The sequence below is a fragment of the Anabrus simplex genome, chromosome 2 (genome assembly GCF_040414725.1).
Source record: "Anabrus simplex isolate iqAnaSimp1 chromosome 2, ASM4041472v1, whole genome shotgun sequence".
Classification (NCBI taxonomy): domain Eukaryota; kingdom Metazoa; phylum Arthropoda; class Insecta; order Orthoptera; family Tettigoniidae; genus Anabrus; species Anabrus simplex.
This window is the reverse complement of record NC_090266.1, coordinates 813,974,314-813,998,785: the sequence shown is the minus strand read 5'-3', so window position 1 is coordinate 813,998,785 and position 24,472 is coordinate 813,974,314. Positions and strand designations below refer to the sequence as shown.

The 24,472-nt window shown below is 42.3% G+C and overlaps 1 protein-coding gene across 1 annotated transcript in view; it reads right to left on the bottom strand.

Moving 5' to 3' along the window:
- The window catches only part of LOC136863695 (uncharacterized), a 415,056-nt gene that overhangs the window by 254,314 nt on the left and 136,270 nt on the right, over positions 1 to 24,472 (bottom strand). Inside the window, exons 5-6 of the mRNA XM_068226041.1 lie at positions 22,336 to 22,540; positions 2,583 to 2,723 (exon numbers count right to left, since the gene is read on the bottom strand). Coding sequence (XP_068082142.1) covers positions 2,583 to 2,723; positions 22,336 to 22,540 — 346 coding nt within the window. The remainder of the gene's footprint in view (positions 1 to 2,582; positions 2,724 to 22,335; positions 22,541 to 24,472) is intronic.

Sequence of the window (24,472 nt, the reverse complement as noted above, 5' to 3'; positions counted from 1 at the left end):
TCCCATTCCTCTTCACATCATGTTTATTTACTGTATGAACTCGCACTGATGAGACTTGTATCTGTCGTACAATGAAGCTTCAGACACATTAACAGAGATAACATGGTCAATGTTGACTTAGCCCCACGACAGACGACCTTACCTTACCCCTCCAGTGCTCTCGCGAGTCCATAAGTCAGCTCTTTCGTTCGTACACGAGCGCTGCTGTAAAATAATTTATGCTTATCCACCAAGAATGATTTGTGTAATCAATACTGCCATACTTTCAAAGATCATGGCTCTGACTCTCTTCGATGAATTTTCATGAGAAGTTCGAACGATATATTTCCTTTCATGTAAGAAGTGATTCGATATACAACAACTGTTTTCTTCGCCACATTTTTTCTAACATTTCACCGTTCACCATCAAAGTGATTATTTTGTTGCGATGATGTATTCTTCCTTGCGGTGATGAATGTTTGTTCATTTAACTCCAATTTGTATTAATAAAAGGGCCTTAATCATTTGAAAACATTTAATACCTGACGTTCTAGTTGAATTCAACTATCGTACAGAAAAATATTTCGTTCTGAGTCAGCAGTCACTCTTTATATTAGATCGGGGTTTAAAACAGCTGTATTGTTGAAGAATGGAGAAAACAGAATACGTTAGACATAAATATGCTTTCCTTACATTTTTCGACACTCGGCGCTGTAGTTTTCATTCCAGGATCTATGCTCACGCCCTCTAAAGCAGAAAGTTCTCGTAATTATGTGAGTAAGACTTTCCCACTCCCTCCTTTTTAATTGTTCTAGGATGTACGTCACATCCAGTCCTTGCTATTTAATTATACCTGTCCCTTGTGACGAGTATGCTCTTAGTACGATTACAGACTTGATGGAAACTGAAGTGTTAGCTTGGTTAATTTTCATTATTTTCTTTATTATCTTGAGTTCAGTTATAGTGCCAATGTAAGTCTACCTCACTATTTCAAATAAAATTTGTGCCTCACAATTTATAATTCCATTCAGTGTTGTTACCAATGTGATAAACTAAAGCTCGTTCCATATTGGCAAAGTAGCGAAATCCCTGGATATAATTTAGTTTGCTTTAGCATGCTAATTAAAAGAGTACTTCGAAGAAATATAAAAATTTGCACTAAAAGTTTATTAAAAGTGAAATGAAGATAATTCCTGTCCTTCAATGTTAAATTTGTGTGTTATAACATTTATTTGAGCACCAGGACGAGTACGTAAAGAGCCAAAATGGATCACTCTAGCTGTGAAAAAGGACATTCTTATCTTCTCGAAGCATTCTTTTATTTTCCTGGATGTCAATTAGCTTCTTTTGAAATGTTATGTCATACTTACGCTGAAGTATTTTGATAATTTAATGCGTCAGTTTAACTACTGGCTGAGAAAAGGAAAGAGGCCTGAAATATTTTTCACGCGTTGGGATTAATAACCCATTCCAGAGGGCAATGGTCTAGGTTCTTTCACAGTAAACACGTGAATCCAATTGAGCAAAAATGTACATCCAGACATTTGTGTAAGAACTGGTGACTGCGGACTGAGTTTTATAAGCTTTGAAATGGGTCCCATGCAACCAAAGCAATCCAATAATCTTATTTTATTGGTCGTAAACTTGCACGACTAAATCACCAATCGTGACGTAGGTGTCTGATTCTTCTTGGATATTTCGATAGCAGTCGACAGCAATTCTTCCATCTACAATAGAAAGTCTTCTTGAATATCTTTTGAAGCGATGAGCGATCGTTGGTTACGAAGAACGTAATCGAGGCACTTTCTACTGGCTGAAGAAATAAGATGTATTACCATTATGTGTAGAGGAGTAGCTGCAGCATGAAAAATATGTGTCTCCTTTTGCGAGATTACTGAGCTATGTTTTGAAACTGATAGTTTCTGCTCTGATTAGAGATTTATAGTTTGCTACGCAGAAGTGAACCCATAACATAAGGTAGACTTTTCCGTAATTAAATATACTCCTAAATCAAATTCAATAATGCAAGTACTGTAGAACTAGGGGCAGTGATTGCTAAAGTTGCGCAAAACATTGTGAAAACATAACGGTCTTCATATATCCGGAGAAATTAATTATATATATTTGATTTTCTTGGGATGCAGTTTTGTTTGTAATAAAATATATTTACACCGGTGCTTAGAGAAAAGAAACAGATTTGACACGAAGTCAGAATTCTCTAGCATTCTGGACACAGGTTTAGTTTCGTTGGATTTGCGAGTTTCAGTATTTATCTTGTTTAAATGTATGCAAAGCCTGAAGTCATAGATTTTGTAAATTTACTAAAGTATGTGATATTGCATTTCAAGATAACGACATTTCATGGTTCATTACGTCTCAGTCACATGCTGTAATATAAAGGTCTAGATATTTCATAAATGCGAACTATAAGTGGATGTTTCGAATAGTCAGCTATGTAATGTTTTCATTATAAATCGGAGTGTAAAATATAATTGAACTTAGACATACCCAGTAATATAGCCACCATTCCACATATACTAATAAATTAATAATCTACAGAAAGTTATCTGGTAGGTCAATAGCACTAGCCACTATGTACTTGCCTGTATTCGGAAAATTCGAATACTGGTCGGAAGCGATTGTAGTCCGTGACAGTAATCGTGAGTCTCTTTAGTTCACTGCTGTGGTCATTGCTTGCTACCACGAGGAACTCGTACTTGAAACCTGAAGGTCGGTCTATGTACCTGAAATATAAAGCAAATAATTATGATAAAGAGAATTAAGGTAATGTACGACTGGTATTTCCAAAACAACAAATTAATTAATTAATCGATTTATTCACTAAACACTGAATGGAAAATAAGGACGAAAATGTGCCAAGTATTTCAATCTTTGACAAGATAATTATGAGTTGAACGTAAGAAAGATTTTTACTTTCCACTGACTATTTTAAGGTTTTCGGAGACGCCGAAGTGCATACATTTTGTCCCACAGGGGTCTCTTTAGTTGCCAGTATATCTACAGACTCGAGGCGAATATGTTCGAGCACCTTCAAATACCATCGGACTGAAACGAACCGAACCTGCCAAGTTGGGCTCAAAACGACAGCGCTCTACGTTAATAGCTTTAGCCCGGCTGTAAGAAGGAGCAAACGGGTGTATGTAACGGGCAGTAAAGCGGTTCTGTCTGACATCTGCAAAACAACATGTGTTCGTATTGTTCTCTAGTAACTGCTTGAATAGAAATGAGTCCATGCTCAGAACTGCGGTTAATAAGGGCCAATACTGTGTATATATAACTGTGACGGGATATATTCTCGTTAAATATAAATTCATATAGTTATGAACTAAGTGAATATTAGTCGGGTGGTTTGGTTGGTTGCTGATTCTCGTACCGGGAATCGCACACCTTGCATTATTATCAGGCTTTAGTCTTAGTACTATACAAATAGACGACTGTTAACAAACATAAAGCATGCACCAATTTAATGGAAAGTTCAATAATACTAGGCACCGGCCCTGCAGTGTAGGGTTAGCGTGCCTGCCTCTTACCCGGAGGCCTGGTTTCGATTCCCGGCCAGATCAGGAATTTTTACCTGGATCTGAGGGCTGGTTCGAGGTCCACTCAGCTTACATGATTAAAATTGAGGAGCTATCTGGCGTTGAGATAGGGGGCCCGGTCTAGAGAACCAACAAAAACGGGTCGAGAGGATTTGTCGTGCTGACCATATTATATCTTATAATCTTCAGGCCTTCGGGCTGAGCAGGGGTCGCTTGGTAGTCCGTCGCTCTTCGGAGCTCTTGCGCCATGGAGTTTTGTTTGCTTGAGTATTCCTAGCAAGATAAGCTTAACTCGTACTAGCATCTAGAATTGATGTCAATAATTTACCATTACACTGTAGTTCACCGTTGTCCGCCTACATGGCTAAATGGTTAGCGTGTTGGCCTTTGGTCACAGGGGACCCGGGTTCGATTCCCGGCAGGGTAGGGTATTTTAATCTAATTGGTTAATTCCGCTTGCACAGGGGCTGGGTGTATGTGTCGTCTTCATCATCATTTCATCCTCATCACGACGCGCAGGTCGCCTACGGGAGTCAATTCAAAATACCTGCATCTGGCAAGCCGAACTTGTCCTCGGACACTCCCGGCACTAAAAGCCATACGCCATTTCCATTTCGTTTCACCGTTCAACTGAATGAGTGATGTGTATCGATTCCAAAGTAGAAATTTCCAACTGGAATATATTGCCTTTTAAGGAAATCTTAAAATGTACTGTTTCATTTGAAGGATAATCAATGCAATGTCAATACGGTGCTGGTCCTTAAAATTACAAAACCTGGAAGAACACATCCGATCGACAGATCAGGTACAGAATGTGTACGCAGATTATGGGAGCAAATTGTGCAGAGTATTAAGTCCCCGAGAATAAGTATAAGTAGGGCGGACAGAGAACCGCTGTTATGTATAGTACTGTATTGTATATCTGTTTAATCACTGATAGTGTGCACAGACGATTTGAGTACGTCATATCGAAGTATCTTGGCAGCCATATAAGCAGCTTTCTCACGAGAGAATTGTGGCAACAAGGGATTGTGGATCATCCTTCAGAGCCTATGGTGCTCATGTTAGATAGAATACTGTTACAGTAATTCGAATATGGAATCTTCGGTTCGAGAAAGAACGAGATCACCGACGTCTCACGATAAGAAGGATACGAACGTCCACATCACCGAACAAGAGAACATGTGATATCTTGTGCGCATGACTACTACGGATCGAACAGCCTCATCGCATGAATTCGGGTATTTAGCACAACTATTAGTAACCGTTCGCACAGTTCAACATTTTCTAAAAAATCTGGTTTTTGTTTAGCCTCCATTGTTTTAGACTTCATTGTCAGCAATGGTGCTTGGAGAGTCATGTGTGAAATGAAGATTAGCACGACATAATATCTCCTGAAAAATCCTTCTTTCTGCAGCATCATAGTGGACGTATATGTGCCGCGCACGGTATCGGAGTGCGAGACCGAGAGCAATTATATTGTGCATCGCTATATGGATTACATAATGATAGCAGCAAGCAAGATGGCGGCAACTGTAACGCACGCGTGGGAGTGCTCTGCCTGTATCTCGCAGAAACCGCATAACAGGTAGCATATTTAAATTTAAAGTGTGTGCTAAGTGAACTTGTACAACTGTGGTTCGAGTTTGGACACAAATATCAACAGATATGTCCGTCCAGAAGGTGAATAAGCGTATTAATGCTTTGAAGCAACGATGAAGGACTTTGAGGCGCGCCTTCAGTTGTTAACCAGCTCTCTCAACCACAGAGAAGAGTCCCTAGACTCGCTGAGTTAGGATTTTCCGAGAATTCCGAGGCACCATCTCCTCCGAACTTGCCGTGCTGAGAGAAGAGCTGTGCAAGTTAGCACGGTAGCTCGACGATCAAGAAGAGCTCATTTATGAACCAGAGCAGTACAACCGTAGAAATTGCCTCCTGATCGATGGAGTCTCCCAGGAACCGCGGGAGGATATTTATGAGAAAGTCAGGGAGACTTTCCGAACCAAGTTGAACGTGGACTCTACAATGGAGAGCTTCGAACTGTGCCACAGGATTAGGTGACCTCGGCGCTCAGTAGCTGAAGTGGTAACTACAGGCAGGCGCCCTATAATAGTTACATTTACCCACTACCACGAACGTGACCGCATGAGGAAGGCGAAGTGGCTCCCGAACGGCCCAAAGATACACATTATCGAGTCCATCACCAAAATATATAAGTCTATATTAAACTTGGCGAGGGATCACTGCGGGCCGTCCCGCGTCCGGACCCAAGACTGATGCATCGTGATCCACCTTCCTAATGGGACAAACAGATCCATCACCACTGTCGCATGAAAAATCTGTGGGATAACAGTGACAATTGATATGAAACAATACAGCTCGATATTGTATTTTTTTGTTATTCACAAGTGTTTCTCTAAGTGTATTATGTGTATGTCTGTGTGTTTGTGTGTGTTAGTGTTTGTTGTGATGGGTTCTAGACTTTGGAATTCCTTGCCTGTCAGAAGCTAAAAAAGAGACTTAAAAGACGTTTTTATCTTATTGGAGGAGAAATTGTTTGAACAATATTTTAGTTAACAAAAAGTTATTAATCACTTTTTCAGCCTTCTCCCCCCCTCCAAACCCCTCTACTACCCGCATCCTCCACCAATAGGCAAACATTTTAAGTTTCCCATGAGAACTTATCAAGGCCAATACGAGAAGGTATATGGTGCATACCTTCAATTTACTTACACCTAAGCTTATGTGAATGTAGTTGATGATGACTACGAAGCAGTCGAAACATGTACTATTAATAATTTTATAAAATTGCCAAATGCAAATAGAGGTATCGATTAGGCGGCTGAATATTTCTTTGATTCTTAGATTGACGTATCGATACGGACACGAAGTGGATAGTTTTTAATGTAAATCTTGGAGTGACAATGAACGGAGCTTTAAATTGGTCTGAATATATTAAAAGTGAGTAGTATAATTGGACAGTTCTGCCGCCGCCACCGCCACCGGTCTCCCAGAGGCCACTTCCACCACCACCACAGCCAGAGGCCTCCCAGATGCCTCCTCCACCACCACCAAAGCCAGAGGCCTCCCAGAGGCCTCCTCCACCACCCGCGGAAAATTTGAATTTGTAAACAAAGCCACGTGCTTTTTGACAGCTGTCATCGACAACAACGCATCGCTAACCTCAGTACTGCCATCTTGACGGGCCTAAACCTCAGTGGTACCAACTTAACCTAACTAGCGCGAGGTAAAAAAAGCCACGTGTTTTTTGACAGCCACGTGCTTTTTGACAGACAACAACGCATCGCTATCCTCAGTACTGCCATCTTGACGGGCCTAAACCTCAGTAGTACCAACTTAACCTAACTAGCGCGTGGTAAACAAAGCCACGTGCTTTTTGACAGCCACGTGCTTTTTTGACAGCTGTCATCCGCCATCTTTAAACCACAGAGCACTGTGCTGCCCTCTTTATCGCAGTAGCTGCAAATTCGTCACCTGTCATCCGCAATGCTGCCATCTTGGCGGGCCTAAACCTTAGTGCTACAAACTTAATCTCACTAGCGCGAGATAATCAAATCCACGTGCTTTTTTGACAGCTGTCATCCGCCATCTTTAATCCATAGAGCACAGTGCTGCCCTCTTTAGCTACTTACCTTTGAAATGTGGTGGCGGATAATTTGAAAAATGCTTTTTGACAGCAGCCATCTTTGAGCACAGTGCTACCCTCTTTGTGGTGGCGGGAAATTCCACGTGCTCTTGTTTGGAAACAAACTCACGTGCTTTTTTCTGACAGCTGTCATCCGCCATCTTGCATCACAAACCTCAGTGCTGCACTCTTTAGCTAGATGCCTTTGAAATGTGGTGGCGGCAATTTGAAAAATTCTATGTGCTCTTGTTTGGAAACAAAGCCACGTGCTTTTTGACTGCTGTCATCCACCATCTTTAATCAATAGAGCACTGTGCTGCTATCATGCGGGCAATTTCGTCAGCTGTCATCGGCCATCTTTAATCCACAGAGCACCGTGCTGCCCTCTTTATGACATGTAGTAGCGGGCAATTTGAAAAGTTCTGTTAGCTATCATCCGCCATCTTTAATCAAGAGAGCACCGTGCTGCCATCTTTAGCTAGATACCTTTGAAATGTGGTGGCGGCAATTTGAAAAATTCTATGTGCTCTTGTTTAGTAAACAAAGCCACGTGCTTTTTTGACAGCTGTCATCCACCATCTTTAATCAATAGAGCACTGTGCTGCTATCATGCGGACAATTTCGTCAGCTGTCATCCGCCATCTTTAATCTACAGTGCACCGTGCTGCCCTCTTTATGACATGTAGTAGTGGGCAATTTGAAAAGTTCTGTTAGCTGTCATCCGCCATCTTTAATCAAGAGAGCACCGTGCTGCCATCTTTAGCTAGATACCTTTGAAATGTGGTGGCGGCGAATTGAAAAATTCCACGTGCTCTTGTTTAGTAAACAAACTCACGCGCTTTTTTGTCAGCTGACATCCGCCATCTTACATCGCAAACCTCAGTGCTACACTCTTTAGGTACATACCTTTGAAATATGGTGGCGGATAATTTAAAAAGAAAAATTCTACAGCAGCCATCTCTCGGTGCTAATTGCACAAGATGGTGGCTATACATGACTCTTTAAAGGTGCTTATGCAAGATGGCCGCTATACATAGGTTCTTATGAGACGCCCTTGGGATGCTTGCGCAAGATGGCGGTTATACATGGCTCCTTATGAGATGCCCTAGGGATGCTTGCGCAAGATGGCGGTTGCTCTTATGAGGCGGCTTAAGGGTCCTTGCACAAGATGGCTAGAGACGCCCTAAGGATGCTTGCGCAAGATGGCGGACGCAAGATGGCGGCTATACACGACTCCTTATGAGACGCCTTAAGGGTGCTTGCGCAAGATGGCTGCTGCTCTTATGAAGAAAGCTAGCTTAGAGGCTAACGCGTCGTGCTAGTTCGATTCATTAAATTTGGGGCTTAAATGCAAAATGTTAAATATCTCGAAAGCGGTGCATCGTAGAGCAAAACGGACAAAAAATTTTCTGCCCAGTACCTCGGTTCGCAGTACGAGGGACAAGAAAAACATAGTCTAATGATGAGATCAACGGTTCGGTTCCTAATTAGGCCCTTTGGCATTCGATCTGTTTTAGCTTGTATTGAAGCAAGTCTTCGTAACATGATCAGGTTTAGCTATGGTAGAGAGTATAACGTGCCGTGCAGGTTCGATTCATTAAATTTAGGGCTTAAATGCAAAATGTTAAATATCTCGAAAACGGTGCATCGTAGAGCAAAACCTGATACCTAGGTTTGCAGTATCAGGAACATGATAGCATAAGAAAAACATAGTCTAATGATGAGATCGACGGTTCGACCCCTACTTAGGCCCTTTGGCATTTGCAGCTATCTAATTCTACAAGATGGCGGCTATACATAGCTTCTTATGTGACAGCTTAAGAGCGCTTGCACAAGATGGCTGCTGCTCTTATGAGACGCCCTAGGGGTGCTTGCGCAAGGTAGCAGCGACAAGACGGTGACTATACACAGCTCCTCATGATACGGCCTAGAGGTGCTCACACAAGATGGTGGCTGCTCTGATGAAGAAAGCTAGCTTTGCATCGTGCAGGTATCTTTACAGCACTAAACCTCATACCTTTGAAATGTGGTGGCGGGTAATTTGAAAAATTCTACGTGCTTTTTCATAACAGCAGCTATCTTTAAACAATAGCAGCTATACATAAGCTGTTAAGGCCTCCTCTTATGTCAAGGCATAGCTCTATCGAACAAGTTTAAACCTGCATCGGGATAGCTAGAGTAAGCACGTGCTGCAGTGATGACGTCATTATGCATGTTTAGATTTGCAAATCACTAAAGAAACATAACAAGACTAGAATCGAACACTGCACTCTATGCCGTTAAGTTTATCATGTGATCGGAACATTGATTGAAGTGTTTAGAACGCTAAATAAGTAGAACCGAACACTGTACTCGATACAACATGTGTTTAGAACATGTCAGGGGATACCTTTGTTCTAAGAAGATTAGGTTACTGCACATTCCTTGTAGGGCTAATAGGCTAAAGGGCTAATGGGCAAAAGGGCAAAAGGGCTAAAGGGCTAATGGGCTAAAGGGCTAATGGGCTAAAGCGCTAAAGGTCTAGGGTGCCTCTCCTCTCTTTATCCGGGCTTGAGACCGGCTCTACAACTAGAGGCGGAGTTAACACCCTAAGGAAGGAAGAATGTTGGGAAATAATCTATACGAATATAGCTACTCGATCGACTATATACTACAGATGGATGACTTAGGTGAGGGTAAGCGCTTACTGAATAATACCTACACGACGTAATTCATGCTCTATTTCAAAAATATCTTCTTTGTACTGTGTGTAACCAGCATCATGATAGGCTCTTAGCAGTTGTAAACGTTTTACGAGTACGTTGGGGTCTTTACCGTACCTTATACTGTATCTACACAGTGTAACAGAGGCTTGTTGTGTACTTGGAGTCTATATGCAGACAGTTGATGTGTAGGGACTTGTTTTGATGTAATACGTGCTTCAGCAGTAGCGTTTCTAGGTACAAACTTAACTTGTTTCGATAGCGATGAAGCGTTGAAATTTCCTCCTTCTTTACCTTGCATCTCTTCTTGAGATGTTTGCACTGCGACAGAACGTGTAGTAGGCTTAGGAAATGAAGTAAAATCATCAAGCTGTAATGGCAATGAATTTTCTTCTTCTTCTTCTACTTTCCCTTTACTACTGTTTTGATCAACATCATTATCCTTATTATCATAATCATGATCTTGCCTCTCTTTATCTTGAAGTTTGTGCTTAGTAACAGAACTCGCAGCAGGTCTAGACAACAAGGGAGAATTATAAAATCTCTCGCAGAGGTGTACTTTTTAAACATAAATCAGTGTTCCCTTGAATATGGTTGAGCTCTTTGTATTTTGTTCCCGATGAAGCTACATTACACGCGGCTTCATGACGTTGAGCGTTGTATGCGTTCTTGAACTCTCTTCTACAATGTTTGCATTGAAAAATTGTCCTACATGATATCTCATGACGTCTCCTGTGATAACTTCGGGAAAATGCTTTTCCACACTCTTCGCAAATATACCTAGAAGTGGGTTTTTCCATGACGGACTTTTATCTTCTACTAACAGATTCTTCTTTAAATCTACTTGACATTTGTTACTCTCTACTTCGATGATGCGAACAGCTTAGCGATTAACAGTAAACTAACACAAAAGCGTATAACCAAGGTAGCAACTGTAAGGTTTAAGCCCATCAAGATGGCAAGAGTGAGGTTAGCGACGTTCTGTTGTTGGATTTTAAATTCCGCGCTATAACATGCATAAGGTGGTAGCCTTGAGGTTTACCGCCGTAAAGATGGCAGCAGTGAGGTTAGCGACGCTCTATTGTCCTTCAATGTGAGGTTAGGGTCCGTCAAGAAGACAGCTGTCAAAAAAAGCACGTGGGTTGGTTTACTAAACAAGAGCACGTGGCAGTGACGTCACGGTCACGCAATCAATCCTCAGCTCTACGTCTTTAAGTTTAGCATTAGGATTCGCTATGTTTAGAAATCTTGGGAACAGAGCAGCAGTATGAATTGCCATGTTTCAAAGCGTGTACACATTACCTATCGATTTTGCATGCATCGACTCTCGTACTAAACTTCTTCCGCTAGATTGTGCTGCTATCTTAGCATAACCTATACGCATGACCTTAAAGTACAAAGAATAGTCATGTTTCAAAGCGTGTACATATCACCTATCGATTTTACATGCATCGACCCTCGTACTAAACTTCTTCCGCTAGATCGTGCTGCTATCTTAGCATAACCTATACGCATGACCTTAAAGTACAAAGAATAGTCATGTTTCAAAGCGTGTACACATCACCTATCGATTTTACATGCATCGACCCTCGTACTAAACTTCTTCCGCTAGGTCGTGCTGCTATCTTAGCATAACCTATACGCATGACCTTAAAGTACAAAGAATAGCAATGTTTCAAAGCGTGTACACATTACCTATCAATTTTGCATGCATCGACTCTCGTACTAAACATTTTCCGCTAGATTGTACTGCTATCTTAGCATAATTTTATACACATGAACTTACAGTACAAAGAATATCCATGTTTCGAAGCGTGTACACATTACCTATCGATTTCACATGCATCAAATATCGCACTAAACTTCATCCGCTAGATTCTGCTGCTATCTTAGCATAACTTATACGCATGAACTTAAAGTACAAAGAATAGCCATGTTTCAAAGCGTGTACACATTACTTATTGATTTTGCATGCATCGAATCTCGTACTAAACTTCTTCCGCTAGATTGTGCTGCTATCTTAGCATAACCTATACCCATAAATTTAAAGTGCAAAGAATAGCCATGTTTCAAAGCGCGTACACATCACCTATCGATTTCGAATGCATCAACTCTCGTACTAAAACTTCTTCCGCTAGATTATGCTGCTATCTTAGCATAACCTATGTGCATGAACTTAAAATGCAAAGAATAACCATGTTTCAAAGCGTGTACACATCACCCTGAACTTCTTCCGCTAGATTGCACTGCTATGTTAGCATAACCTATACGCCCGAACTTAAAGCATAACAAATAACGATGTTTAACAGCGTGTACACATCACCTATTGATTTTGCATGCATCGACTATTTTTTACCGCCAGAGTGTACAACGATCGCATATGTGTATTGCTAACGTATGTGCATAAAGCTAAAGCACAAAGGATAGCTATATTACAAAGCGCGTACACATCACCTATCGGTTTTTCATACATCGACTATCGTACTAAACTTCTGCCGCTGGAGTGTACAACGTTCGCAATTCTGTGCTGCTACCTATGTGTGTGAATTTAAAGAATAAAGAATAGCGTGTACACATCACGTATTGATGATGCATGCGTCGACTATCGTACTAGGCTTCTTCCGCTAGAGCATGTAGCAATCGCTTTTGTGTATCCCAAACCCATGTGCACGAACATAAAGCACAAGGAAGAGCTATGTTCCAAAGCGTGTACACATCACCTATCGATGATGTATGCATCGACTATCGTACTAAACTTCTTCCACAACAGCGTGCGATCATCACTTGTGTGTGCTGCAATCTTAACATAACCTATGTGCATGAAGTTAAAGCACAAAGAATACCCAAGTTCAAAGCGTGTACTCATCACCTATCGATTTTGCATGCATCGACTTTCGTATTAAACTTCTTCCACTAGAGTGTGCGACAACCTTATAAGTATGCTGCTAACTTAGTATAACTTATACACATGAACTTAAAGCATAACGAATACTGATGTATAAAAATCTTGTGAACATAGCAGCAGCAGTAAGAATAGCAATGTTTTAAAAGCGTGTACGCATTGCCTATCGATTATACATGCATCAACTAGAGTACAAAACTTCTCCCGCTAGAGTGTGCTGCTATCTTAGCATAACCTATGTGCACGGATTTAAAGCACGAAGAATAGTTAAGTTTCAAAGTGTGTACACAACACCTATCGATTTTGCATGCACCAACTATCGTACTAAACACTTCCTGCTAGAATGTACAAGGTTCACATGTGTTTGCGCTGCTATTTTAGCATGACCTATGCGAATGAACTTAAAACGTAAAGAATAGCGATCTTTGAAAATCTTGCGAACATAGTAGCAGTAAGAATAGCAAGGTTTAAAAGCGTGTACATATCACCTTCTGATAATGCATACATCAACTATCGTACTAAACAACTTCTACGCGAGCGTGCGACCATCGCTTGTACATTTGCTGCTATATTAACATAACCTATGTGCACGAACTCAAAGCATAAAGAATAACTATGTGAAAAAAATCTTGTGAACATAGCAGAGTGTTAACTACGTAGGTGTAGACATTGAACTTTGCATTCTGAAGCAGCATACTACGTGACCGTGGCGTCACTGCCACGTGCTCTTGTTTAGTAAACCAAGCCACGTGCTTTTTTTTGACAGCTGTCTTCTTGACGGACCCTAACCTCACATTGAAGGACAATAGAGCGTCGCTAACCTCACTGCTGCCATCTTTACGGCGGTAAACCTCAAGGCTACCACCTTATGCATGTTATAGCGCGGAATTTAAAATCCAACAACAGAACGTCGCTAACCTCACTCTTGCCATCTTGATGGGCTTAAACCTTACTGTTGCTACCTTGGTTATACGCTTTTGTGTTAGTTTACTGTTAATCGCTAAGCTGTTCGCATCATCGAAGTAGAGAGTAACAAATGTCAAGTAGATTTAAAGAAGAATCTGTTAGTAGAAGATAAAAGTCCGTCATAGAAAAACCCACTTCTAGGTATATTTGCGAAGAGTGTGGAAAAGCATTTTCCCGAAGCTATCACAGGAGACGTCATGGGATATCATGTAGGACAATTTTTCAATGCAAACATTGTAGAAGAGAGTTCAAGAACGCATACAACGCTCAACGTCATGAAGCCGCGTGTAATGTAGCTTCATCGGGAACAAAATACAAAGAGCTCAACCATATTCAAGGGAACACTGATTTATGTTTAAAAAGTACACCTCTGCGAGAGATTTTATAATTCTCCCTTGTTGTCTAGACCTGCTGCGAGTTCTGTTACTAAGCACAAACTTCAAGATAAAGAGAGGCAAGATCATGATTATGATAATAAGGATAATGATGTTGATCAAAACAGTAGTAAAGGGAAAGTAGAAGAAGAAGAAGAAAATTCATTGCCATTACAGCTTGATGATTTTACTTCATTTCCTAAGCCTACTACACGTTCTGTCGCAGTGCAAACATCTCAAGAAGAGATGCAAGGTAAAGAAGGAGGAAATTTCAACGCTTCATCGCTATCGAAACAAGTTAAGTTTGTACCTAGAAACGCTACTGCTGAAGCACGTATTACATCAAAACAAGTCCCTACACATCAACTGTCTGCATATAGACTCCAAGTACACAACAAGCCTCTGTTACCCTGTGTAGATACAGTATAAGGTACGGTAAAGACCCCAACGTACTCGTAAAACGTTTACAACTGCTAAGAGCCTATCATGATGCTGGTTACACACAGTACAAAGAAGATATTTTTGAAATAGAGCATGAATTACGTCGTGTAGGTATTATTAAGTAAGCGCTTACCCTCACCTAAGTCATCCATCTGTAGTATATAGTCGATCGAGTAGATATATTCGTATAGATTATTTCCCAACATTCTTCCTTCCTTAGGGTGTTAACTCCGCCTCTAGTTGTAGAGCCGGTCTCAAGCCCGGATAAAGAGAGGAGAGGCATCCTAGACCTTTAGCCCTTTAGCCCATTAGCCCTTTAGCCCTTCAGCCCTTTTGCCCTTTTGCCCATTAGCCCTTTAGCCTATTAGCCCTACAAGGAATGTGCAGTAACCTAATCTTCTTAGAACAAAGGTATCCCCTGACATGTTCTAAACACATGTTGTATCGAGTACAGTGTTCGGTTCTACTTATTTAGCGTTCTAAACACTTCAATCAATGTTTCGATCACATGATAAACTTAACGGCATAGAGTGCAGTGTTCGATTCTAGTCTTGTTATGTTTCTTTAGTGATTTGCAAATCTAAACATGCATAATGACGTCATCACTGCAGCACGTGCTTACTCTAGCTATCCCGATGCAGGTTTAAACTTGTTCGATAGAGCTATGCCTTGACATAAGAGGAGGCCTTAACAGCTTATGTATAGCTGCTATTGTTTAAAGATAGCTGCTGTTAAGGAAAAGCACGTAGAATTTTTCAAATTACCCGCCACCACATTTCAAAGGTATGAGGTTTAATGCTGTAAAGATACCTGCACGATGCAAAGCTAGCTTTCTTCATCAGAGCAGCCACCATCTTGTGTGAGCACCTCTAGGCCGTATCATAAGGAGCTGTGTATAGTCACCGTCTTGTCGCTGCTACCTTGCGCAAGCACCCCTAGGGCGTCTCATAAGAGCAGCAGCCATCTTGTGCAAGCGCTCTTAAGCTGTCACATAAGAAGCTATGTATAGCCGCCATCTTGTAGAATTAGATAGCTGCAAATGCCAAAGGGCCTAAGTAGGGATCGAACCGTCGATCTCATCATTAGACTATGTTTTTCTTATGCTATCATGTTCCTGATACTGCAAACCTAGGTATCAGGTTTTGCTCTACGATGCACCGTTTTCGAGATATTTAACATTTTGCATTTAAGCCCTAAATTTAATGAATGGAACCTGCACGGCACGTTATACTCTCTACCATAGCTAAACCTGATCATATTACGAAGACTTGCTTCAATACAAGCTAAAACAGATCGAATGCCAAAGGGCCTAAGTAGGAACCGAACCGTTGATCTCATCATTAGACTATGTTTTTCTTGTTCCTCGTACTGCGAACCGAGGTACTGGGCAGAAACATTTTTGTCCGTTTTGCTCTACGATGCACCGCTTTCGAGATATTTAACATTTTGCACTTAAGCCCCAAATTTAATGAATCGAACTAGCACGACGCGTTAGCCTCTAAGCTAGCTTTCTTCATAAGAGCAGCAGCCATCTCGCGCAAGCACCCTTAAGGCGTCTCATAAGGAGTCGTGTATAGCCGCCATCTTGCGTCCGCCATCTTGCGCAAGCATCCTTAGGGGTCTCTAGCCATCTTGTGCAAGGACCCTTAAGCCGCCTCATAAGAGCAACCGCCATCTTGCGCAAGCATCCCTAGGGCATCTCATAAGGAGCCATGTATAACCGCCATCTTGCGCAAGCATCCCAAGGGAGTCTCATAAGAACCTATGTATAGCGGCCATCTTGCATAAGCACCTTTAAAGAGTCATGTATAGCCACCATCTTGTGCAATTAGCACCGAGAGATGGCTGCTGTAGAATTTTTCTTTTTAAATTATCCGCCACCATATTTCAAAGGTATGTACCTAAAGAGTGTAGCACTGATGTTTGCGATGTAAGATGGCGGATGTCAGTTGACAAAAAAGCGCGTGAGTTTGTTTACTAAACAAGAGCACGTGGAATTTTTCAATTCGCCGCCACCACATTTCAAAGGTATCTAGCTAAAGATGGCAGCACGGTGCTCTCTTGATTAAAGATGGCGGATGACAGCTAACAGAACTTTTCAAATTGCCCGCTACTACATGTCATAAAGAGGGCAGCACGGTGCACTGTAGATTAAAGATGGCGGATGACAGCTGACGAAATTGTCCGCATAATAGCAGCACCGTGCTCTATTGATTAAAGATGGTGGATGACAGCTGTCAAAAAAGCACGTGGCTTTGTTTACTAAACAAGAGCACATAGAATTTTTCAAATTGCCGCCACCACATTTCAAAGGTATCTAGCTAAAGATGGCAGCACGGTGCTCTCTTGATTAAAGATGGCGGATGATAGCTAACAGAACTTTTCAAATTGCCCGCTACTACATGTCATAAAGAGGGCAGCACGGTGCTCTGTGGATTAAAGATGGCCGATGACAGCTGACGAAATTGCCCGCATGATAGCAGCACAGTGCTCTATTGATTAAAGATGGTGGATGACAGCTGTCAAAAAGCACGTGGCTTTGTTTCCAAACAAGAGCACATAGAATTTTTCAAATTGCCGCCACCACATTTCAAAGGCATCTAGCTAAAGAGTGCAGCACTGAGGTTTGTGATGCAAGATGGCGGATGACAGCTGTCAGAAAAAAGCACGTGAGTTTGTTTCCAAACAAGAGCACGTGGAATTTCCCGCCACCACAAAGAGGGTAGCACTGTGCTCAAAGATGGCTGCTGTCAAAAAGCATTTTTCAAATTATCCGCCACCACATTTCAAAGGTAAGTAGCTAAAGAGGGCAGCAATGTGCTCTATGGATTAAAGATGGCGGATGACAGCTGTCAAAAAAGCACGTGGATTTGTTTATCTCGCGCTAGTGAGGTTAAGTTGGTAGCACTAAGGTTTAGGCCTGCCAAGATGGCAGCACTGCGGATGACAGGTGACGAATTGCAGCTACTGCGATAAAGAGGGCAGCACAGTGCTCTGTGGTTTAAAGATGGCGGATGACAGCTGTCAAAAAGCACGTGGCTGTCAAAAAGCACGTGGCTTTGTTTACCACGCGCTAGTTAGGTTAAGTTGGTACTACTGAGGTTTAGGCCCGTCAAGATGGCAGTACTGAGGTTAGCGATGCGTTGTTGTCTGTCAAAAAGCAGGTGGCTGTCAAAAAGCACGTGGCTTTGTTTATCTCGCGCTAGTTAGGTTAAGTTGGCACTACTGAGGTTTAGGCCCGTCAAGATGGCAGTACTGAGGTTAGCGATGCGTTGTTGTCGATGACAGCTGTCAAAACGCACGTGGCTTTGTTTACAAATTCAAATTTCCCGCGGGTTGTGGAGGAGGCCTCTGGGAGGCCTCTGGCTGTGGTGGTGGTGGAGGAGGCATCTGGGAGGCCTCTGGCTGTGGTGGTGGTGGAGGTGGCCTCTGGGAGCCCGGTGGCGGTGGCGTCGGCTGAACTGTCCTATTATACTACTAAAGTGCTTGTAAAAATATATTCGATACTTCATTCTGTTAAAAGCAACAACAATATTTTGCCTTGTAATGCGAGATTCGTCCGCCTCTGTGGTGTAGTGGTTAGCATGATTAGCTGCCACCCCCCGGAAGCCCGGGTTCGATTCCCGGCTCTGCCACAAAAATTTGAAAAGTGGTACGAGGGCTGGAACGGGGTTCACTCAACCCCGGTAGGTCAAATGCGTAGAGGTGGGTTCGATTCCCACCTCACCCATCCTGGAAGTGGTTTTTCGTGATTTCCCACTTCTCCTCCAGGCAAATGCCGGGATTGTACCTCACTAAATGCCACGGACGCTTCCTTCCCTCTTCCTTGCCCATCCCTTCCAATCTTCCCGACCCCCCCCCCAAAGGCCCCTGTTCAGCATAGCAGGTGAGGCAGCCAGGGCGATGTACTGGTCATCCTCCCCAGTTTCATACCCGACCAAATGTCTCACACTCCGGGACATTGCCCTTGAGGCGGTAGAGGTGGGATCCCTCGCTCAATCCGAGGGAAAAGTCAAGCCTGGAGGGTACTCAGATTAAGAAAGAAACAAAGAAAGAAGAATGTGAGTTTCAAACTCATACAAAGACTAGTGTTCCCCATCCTTGAATACTTTTTTTTTCTAGTTGCTTTACGTCGCACCGACACAGATAGGTCTTATGGCGACGATGGGACAGGAGAGGGCTAGGAGTGGAAAGGAAGCGTCCGTGGCCTTAATTAAGGTACAGCCCCAGCATTTGCCTGGTGTGAAAATGGGAAGCCACGGAAAACCACTTCCAGGATGGCTGAGGTGGAAATCGAACCACCTCTAATCAGTTGACCTCCCGATGATGAATGGACCCTGTTCCAGCCCTCGAACCACTTTTCAAATTTCGTGACAGAGCCTGGAATCGAACCCGGGCGCCGAGTGTGGCAGATAAACATACTAACCACTACACCACAGAAGAGCTTCTCCTTTCTAATTTAAATATGTCATTTCTGCGGTTCTTCGTGTGCTAAACCATCCCAGAAAACAAAGGAGCTTGCATTGTTTTAAAAGCACGTTGTACGAATGGGCATGTTTTTCCTTGCGCATCTACAGGTGATAAGTCTTGTGTTGAAGGCTATATCTCTGTTGCATCGGGTATGTATTTGCGCGGGTTGAATCTCAACTTAATGAGAGGTTTTCATGTGTCTTGAAGTGGTAACTTTTCCCGAGTTATACTTTTGTAAAGTTGTGCAATTGTTCCTTTACCCAACGGTATACCGTTCTATGCTTGCTGAGAGACAATTAAATGATGAGGCTACTCTGAAAGAAGATAATTTGTCTATGCCAGGTGATAGTTGGAACTAAATAGTTGGAACATTACCCATATAGTTATTTTTGTTGGATCGGCATACAGGAAAACAAATTTCAAAAGCATAATTCATGAATTTGACATTTGGCACGTAGCGAAAGATTTCCTTAAGAAAATCAATAACAGCAGTGGTGAATGTCCTGCAAGATGGAAACGTTCATTGTGAGGGAGATAGTAAAGTAAACGAGAAAGCGATTTTGATTCTTCAACATATATGCAATGTCCACTCCCGGGAAAAGGTGAAAACTTCATCCTTTGTGACCATGCTACAATGAGTAGTGCAAAAATAAAAAGTACCGGCATGGATTAAAAGTAATTCTCAGAAATATAGTATACTGTCAGATATAATACAGAACATAAGCGTCTTGAGTGAACTGTAACATGTTAATCATATTCATCAAACAAGCAGCCTTGAATCTTACCACTATGAAAGAATTACATACGAAGGGCGTACTATATTGGTTTGCACTTAATTTTTTTCCTACATGAATGGGGTACATTACGCATCAGTTGTTACGTCCACCTTCTCAACATAATCTCCTTGTAACTCTATGCACATTTGCCATCGATGTGTCAGTATCTCCAGACCTTCTTGACAGCTGTGTCCAGTTCTGCAAAATCCGCAAAATGGCGACCACGCAGAGGTTTCGTCATGTTACCGAACAGGTGATAATCACTTGATGCCAAGTCGGGATAGTATGATGGGTGTGGCAGCACCGTGAATGCGTGAATCTGTGAATCCGTGAATCATGCTTATGGAGCAATGTTTCATCACCAGTCACAAGCCTAGCCATGAAATCGGCTGGATCTTAGTCATGGCGTTGCAAAAGTTCCCTGCACATGTCCACACGTCTCTGTTTTTCGTCTGCAGATAAGAGTCTAGGCATCCACGTGGATGACACCTTCACTAACTGTAAGTTGCCGTGCACAATCCGCTGCAGGGTGTTTTGGGTAATTCTTGTGGCTGTCTCCATTTCCGTAAATGTGATGCATTTGTTTCCTTGGATGGCCCGTTCGACCCATAGAATGTTAGATGGTGTTGACACTGTCACATTCCTTCCAGAACTGGTTCCCTTGTCCATCGATGTGCACCCTGTTTTCCGACCTTCCGCCCAGTCGTAAACTGTTTTCTGTGACGGCGCATGATCTCCACAGACTGCCACCAAGCGGTGATGAATTTCTGCTGTGGTCACGCGTTCTTTCCATAGGAACCATGTGGTATAGCTCTGTCCCTGATGGTTGCTTTCCATGTTGTCTGCTCCTACGCTGACAGAATGAAATGGCTATGACGAGTGCATTTGTTGGGCCCTTTGCGTGTGCTACTACCAAAGGGTCGAACAAGACACTAGTTACACATTACCACTTTCAAAAGTGAAATGTGAACCGTTTTTTAAAAATTGATACTTGTTCGTTGCGTCGACCCCTGTGGATCATTTGCCACTACTTGCACCATATGATATGAACCTGCGGGTAATTGGAATTGCGGAAGTGTAGAGTGGTGAATGTGAAGAAAGGGACAGTAAGGACGACACAAACAGCCCGTCCCCAGGCCAGGGATATTAATCATTTACAATTAAAAACCCCTGAATCGGCCGGGAATCGAACACGGGGCCGCTGGGTGACAGGCGGAGGCGTTGCCCACTACACGCGGGGCCGAACTATGTGAACCATACGATGGTGTACAAAAGGTAAAGTGTAAAACGAAATAGTACGCCCCTCGTATGTTCCTCTTTTCAATGACTGCCCATTAGGTCAATAAAAGCTGTACTCGAGCACAACCCCCATTGTGACAACAGAGAAGTTGTAGGCTGTAGTGTAGAATTTTCAAAGGCGTCTAACGAATGGATTTACGAACAGAAGTACACGAGAAAGTCTATGTTCTGGCGGCACTCATTGCTTCATAATATTATATCCGACATATATCAAAAATAAATCCACGTCATTTATGATTCCAGAAATAACAGACATAAGTGACTTTCCAAGAAATACAGGGTTCTGAAAAATCCCAGTACAAGTGAATTTAAAAGAGAACACTAACCTCGAGTAGGACTTACAGTGGAGTAACAGGTAGGTGGTTGCTTAGTGGAAGAAAACAGGATAAATTTAAAGAATTATGGCTATTGTTAAGGAGGGTTTCTCTATAATATTAATGACTTTTTAAATTTTAAGATATGCAAATTAAACGTAAAAGCAAAGAGTGATCAAATGCCATCTTATGTTGACCTTGCAGTGTTCGAATGATGGCATCGTGTTCGCTTACACAGCTGCGCTGCCGAGTTCTTGTTCGGGCAACGTGACGTCATGCAGAGTGAGAGACCATGCGAAGAAAGGTTTATTAAGTCCGATCTATCTGTATATCTAGCATATCTACCTACCTATCTATCTATCTATTGTAAATAGTTCCAGTTTTTTCTAGTCTTCTTCTAATTTTCTGCTCTACTAATTACAATGTTTATTAGATATTGTTGTATGTTTAGTTCAGTTCTCCTTTAAGGAAAGTTTGTTTTGAATTGGAAAAAGGAATCATGCTGAATATGACGGAGAAGCACTTATTATTTGCTTAGTGATATGGAAATGACCAAATATGCATTTCCGGAGCAATTTAATTAATTACATTTAATTTATTTCTTTACATTAAAAAATCCGTAGCCTATATTTAAAGAATATGTCGTCTTTACCAAAATGATGAATATCCTGCCCTAGTAATTATCAGTCACCAAGGACCAAATGAATGTTCCTAATTTGGACTAGCTGAGACTAGTATACAGTTTACATTTTTTGGCTCATATCATGACCTGTAGCATCAAAGACGAGTGGCGAAGCTACGCATCTAACAAGATGACCATGAATATGGACAATTATGGTAATATACACCGAGGTTCTTCACTTACTCTTATTTATACAGACGAGATCGTGGAATATTCCCCCTCACCTGCTAGTGGTGATGTTACCAGCTTCAGGGTCAATTTGAAAATAATCGCTGTCCCCGTCTCGAGCTCCTGCGCCCAGCAGACGATACCCCAGTCGTGTTGTCGGGTGCAGTACATCCACCGCCTGGACCTGAGTCACTTGCACTCCGGAAGGAGCAGCTACGTAGATTCTGGCTTCATGGAGTGGTTCTAAGAACTCAATATGTCCTGAAAGGAGATAAAACAAACTTTAACAATAATTTTATCTAATATTTTCAATTACGTCACTCAAAACAACTGCACTTTTTATACAGAGTGGGAAAAATAAAACTGGCCCGGAAAATGTTTATAATAGGACTGACGCGGGATTGACTCTTGTTAATGAACATCTCAGAAGATGCAGGAAATGGCCTCATATTAAGAAAATAAGAACTGAGGTTCCAGAAGTCCTGAGTCCACTTCACTCAGAAACCATCGGTAAAACTCACCACGCGAGGATTCGTCTGGACGCTTTGACGTACGCACAGCAGTAAATTTTTAAGGATACAGATGCATGTCCTTTCTGAAAAAGTTTAAACACGACGATCTCCCCAATTGCAAAGGTAAACGGCGTTCATATTTTGTCGGACTTCGTTCCAGACTATCCTTCACTCGAGCAATGTTTCATGGTGTTGGAACCCTTTTCTGACAGTTACGGTTTTTATTCCCTACAGAGTTCGTTTCACCCGTTTTGCCACTAGTTTTTGCATTGCAGACTTTGCTGGAGATTTTGCCAAAACACTTCCAGTCCCATACTCTTACGCAAACAGTTCCGTACAGGTTTCGCACGAATCGTGCTACCACATAACATTCGACGAAAAACATGCGCTGTTTTATTCTTAGCACCATTTATGTGTTGCATTCAACTGGTTACTAAACACGCCTGCTGCACTCACTCACTTACACGTAATGACACAGTGACGTACTCGGTAGATGCGGGAGATGCGCACGTGCATACATGTGACAGCAATATACTGGTGTGACGTGCTGGGTCACCTTAATTTTAATATAAATAGATACTCGCTCATTTCCCTCTCCATTAACAATGCCCCTTGGGCGCCAACCTTCAAATTTATGACTTAAAGACGAAAGTTGCTAATTGATAGTAATAAGTAACGAGACTTTAGATACTCCCAGAGGTGGGGTGACAGGACACCATTAAGTACACACTCACTAGGAAACTAAGGATCATTAATAAGAGTTTATGAAAGTACCAATTAAAATAACTATTTATTAGGATGATAAACGTGACGGCAGATTTACGAAAACTGAACTTAACGGAAACAAAATAGAAATGGAATGAAATACAATTTAATAAAATGAAAGGTTACGCGGAGACTTGCAGTAATTTAAGCCATTAGCTCACCATTTTTAGATTCTGGTATCTGGAGATGTTCGATGTAGGAGATGTTCTTTTTTTGCTAGGGGCTTTACGTCGCACCGACACAGATAGGTCTTATGGCGACGATGGGATAGGAAAGACCTAGGAGTTGGAAGGAAGCGGCCGTGGCCTTTTGCCTGGTGTGAAAATGGGAAACCACGGAAAACCATCTTCAGGGCTGCCGATAGTGGGATTCGAACCTACTATCTCCCGGATGCAAGTTCACAGCCGCGCGCCTCTACGCGCACGGCCAACTCGCCCGGTAGGAGATGTTGTTTGATCATCCTCTCGTACTGCCGTTGTGATCTCCCGTAGTAAGTACCAGTCCTATTTACGATTCTTGCATTGCCCACTTATTGGATAACGACTTTCCTGACCTTAATAATTCCTAAAATACTCATTACATCATCATCATCATCATCTGCTTACCCTCCAGGTTCGGTTTTTCCCTCGGACTTAGCGAGGGATCCCACCTCTACCGCCTCAAGGGCAGTGTCCTGGAGCTTCAGACTCTTGGTCGGGGATACAACTGGGGAGTATGACCAGTACCTCGCCCAGGCGGCCTCACCTGCTATGCTGAACAGGGGCCTTGTGGAGGGATGGGAAGATTGGAAGGGATAGGCAAGGAAGAGGGAAGGAAGCGGCCGTGGCCTTAAGTTAGGTACCATCCCGGCATTCGCCTGGAGGAGAAGTGGGAAACCACGGAAAACCACTTCCAGGATGGCTGAGGTGGGAATCGA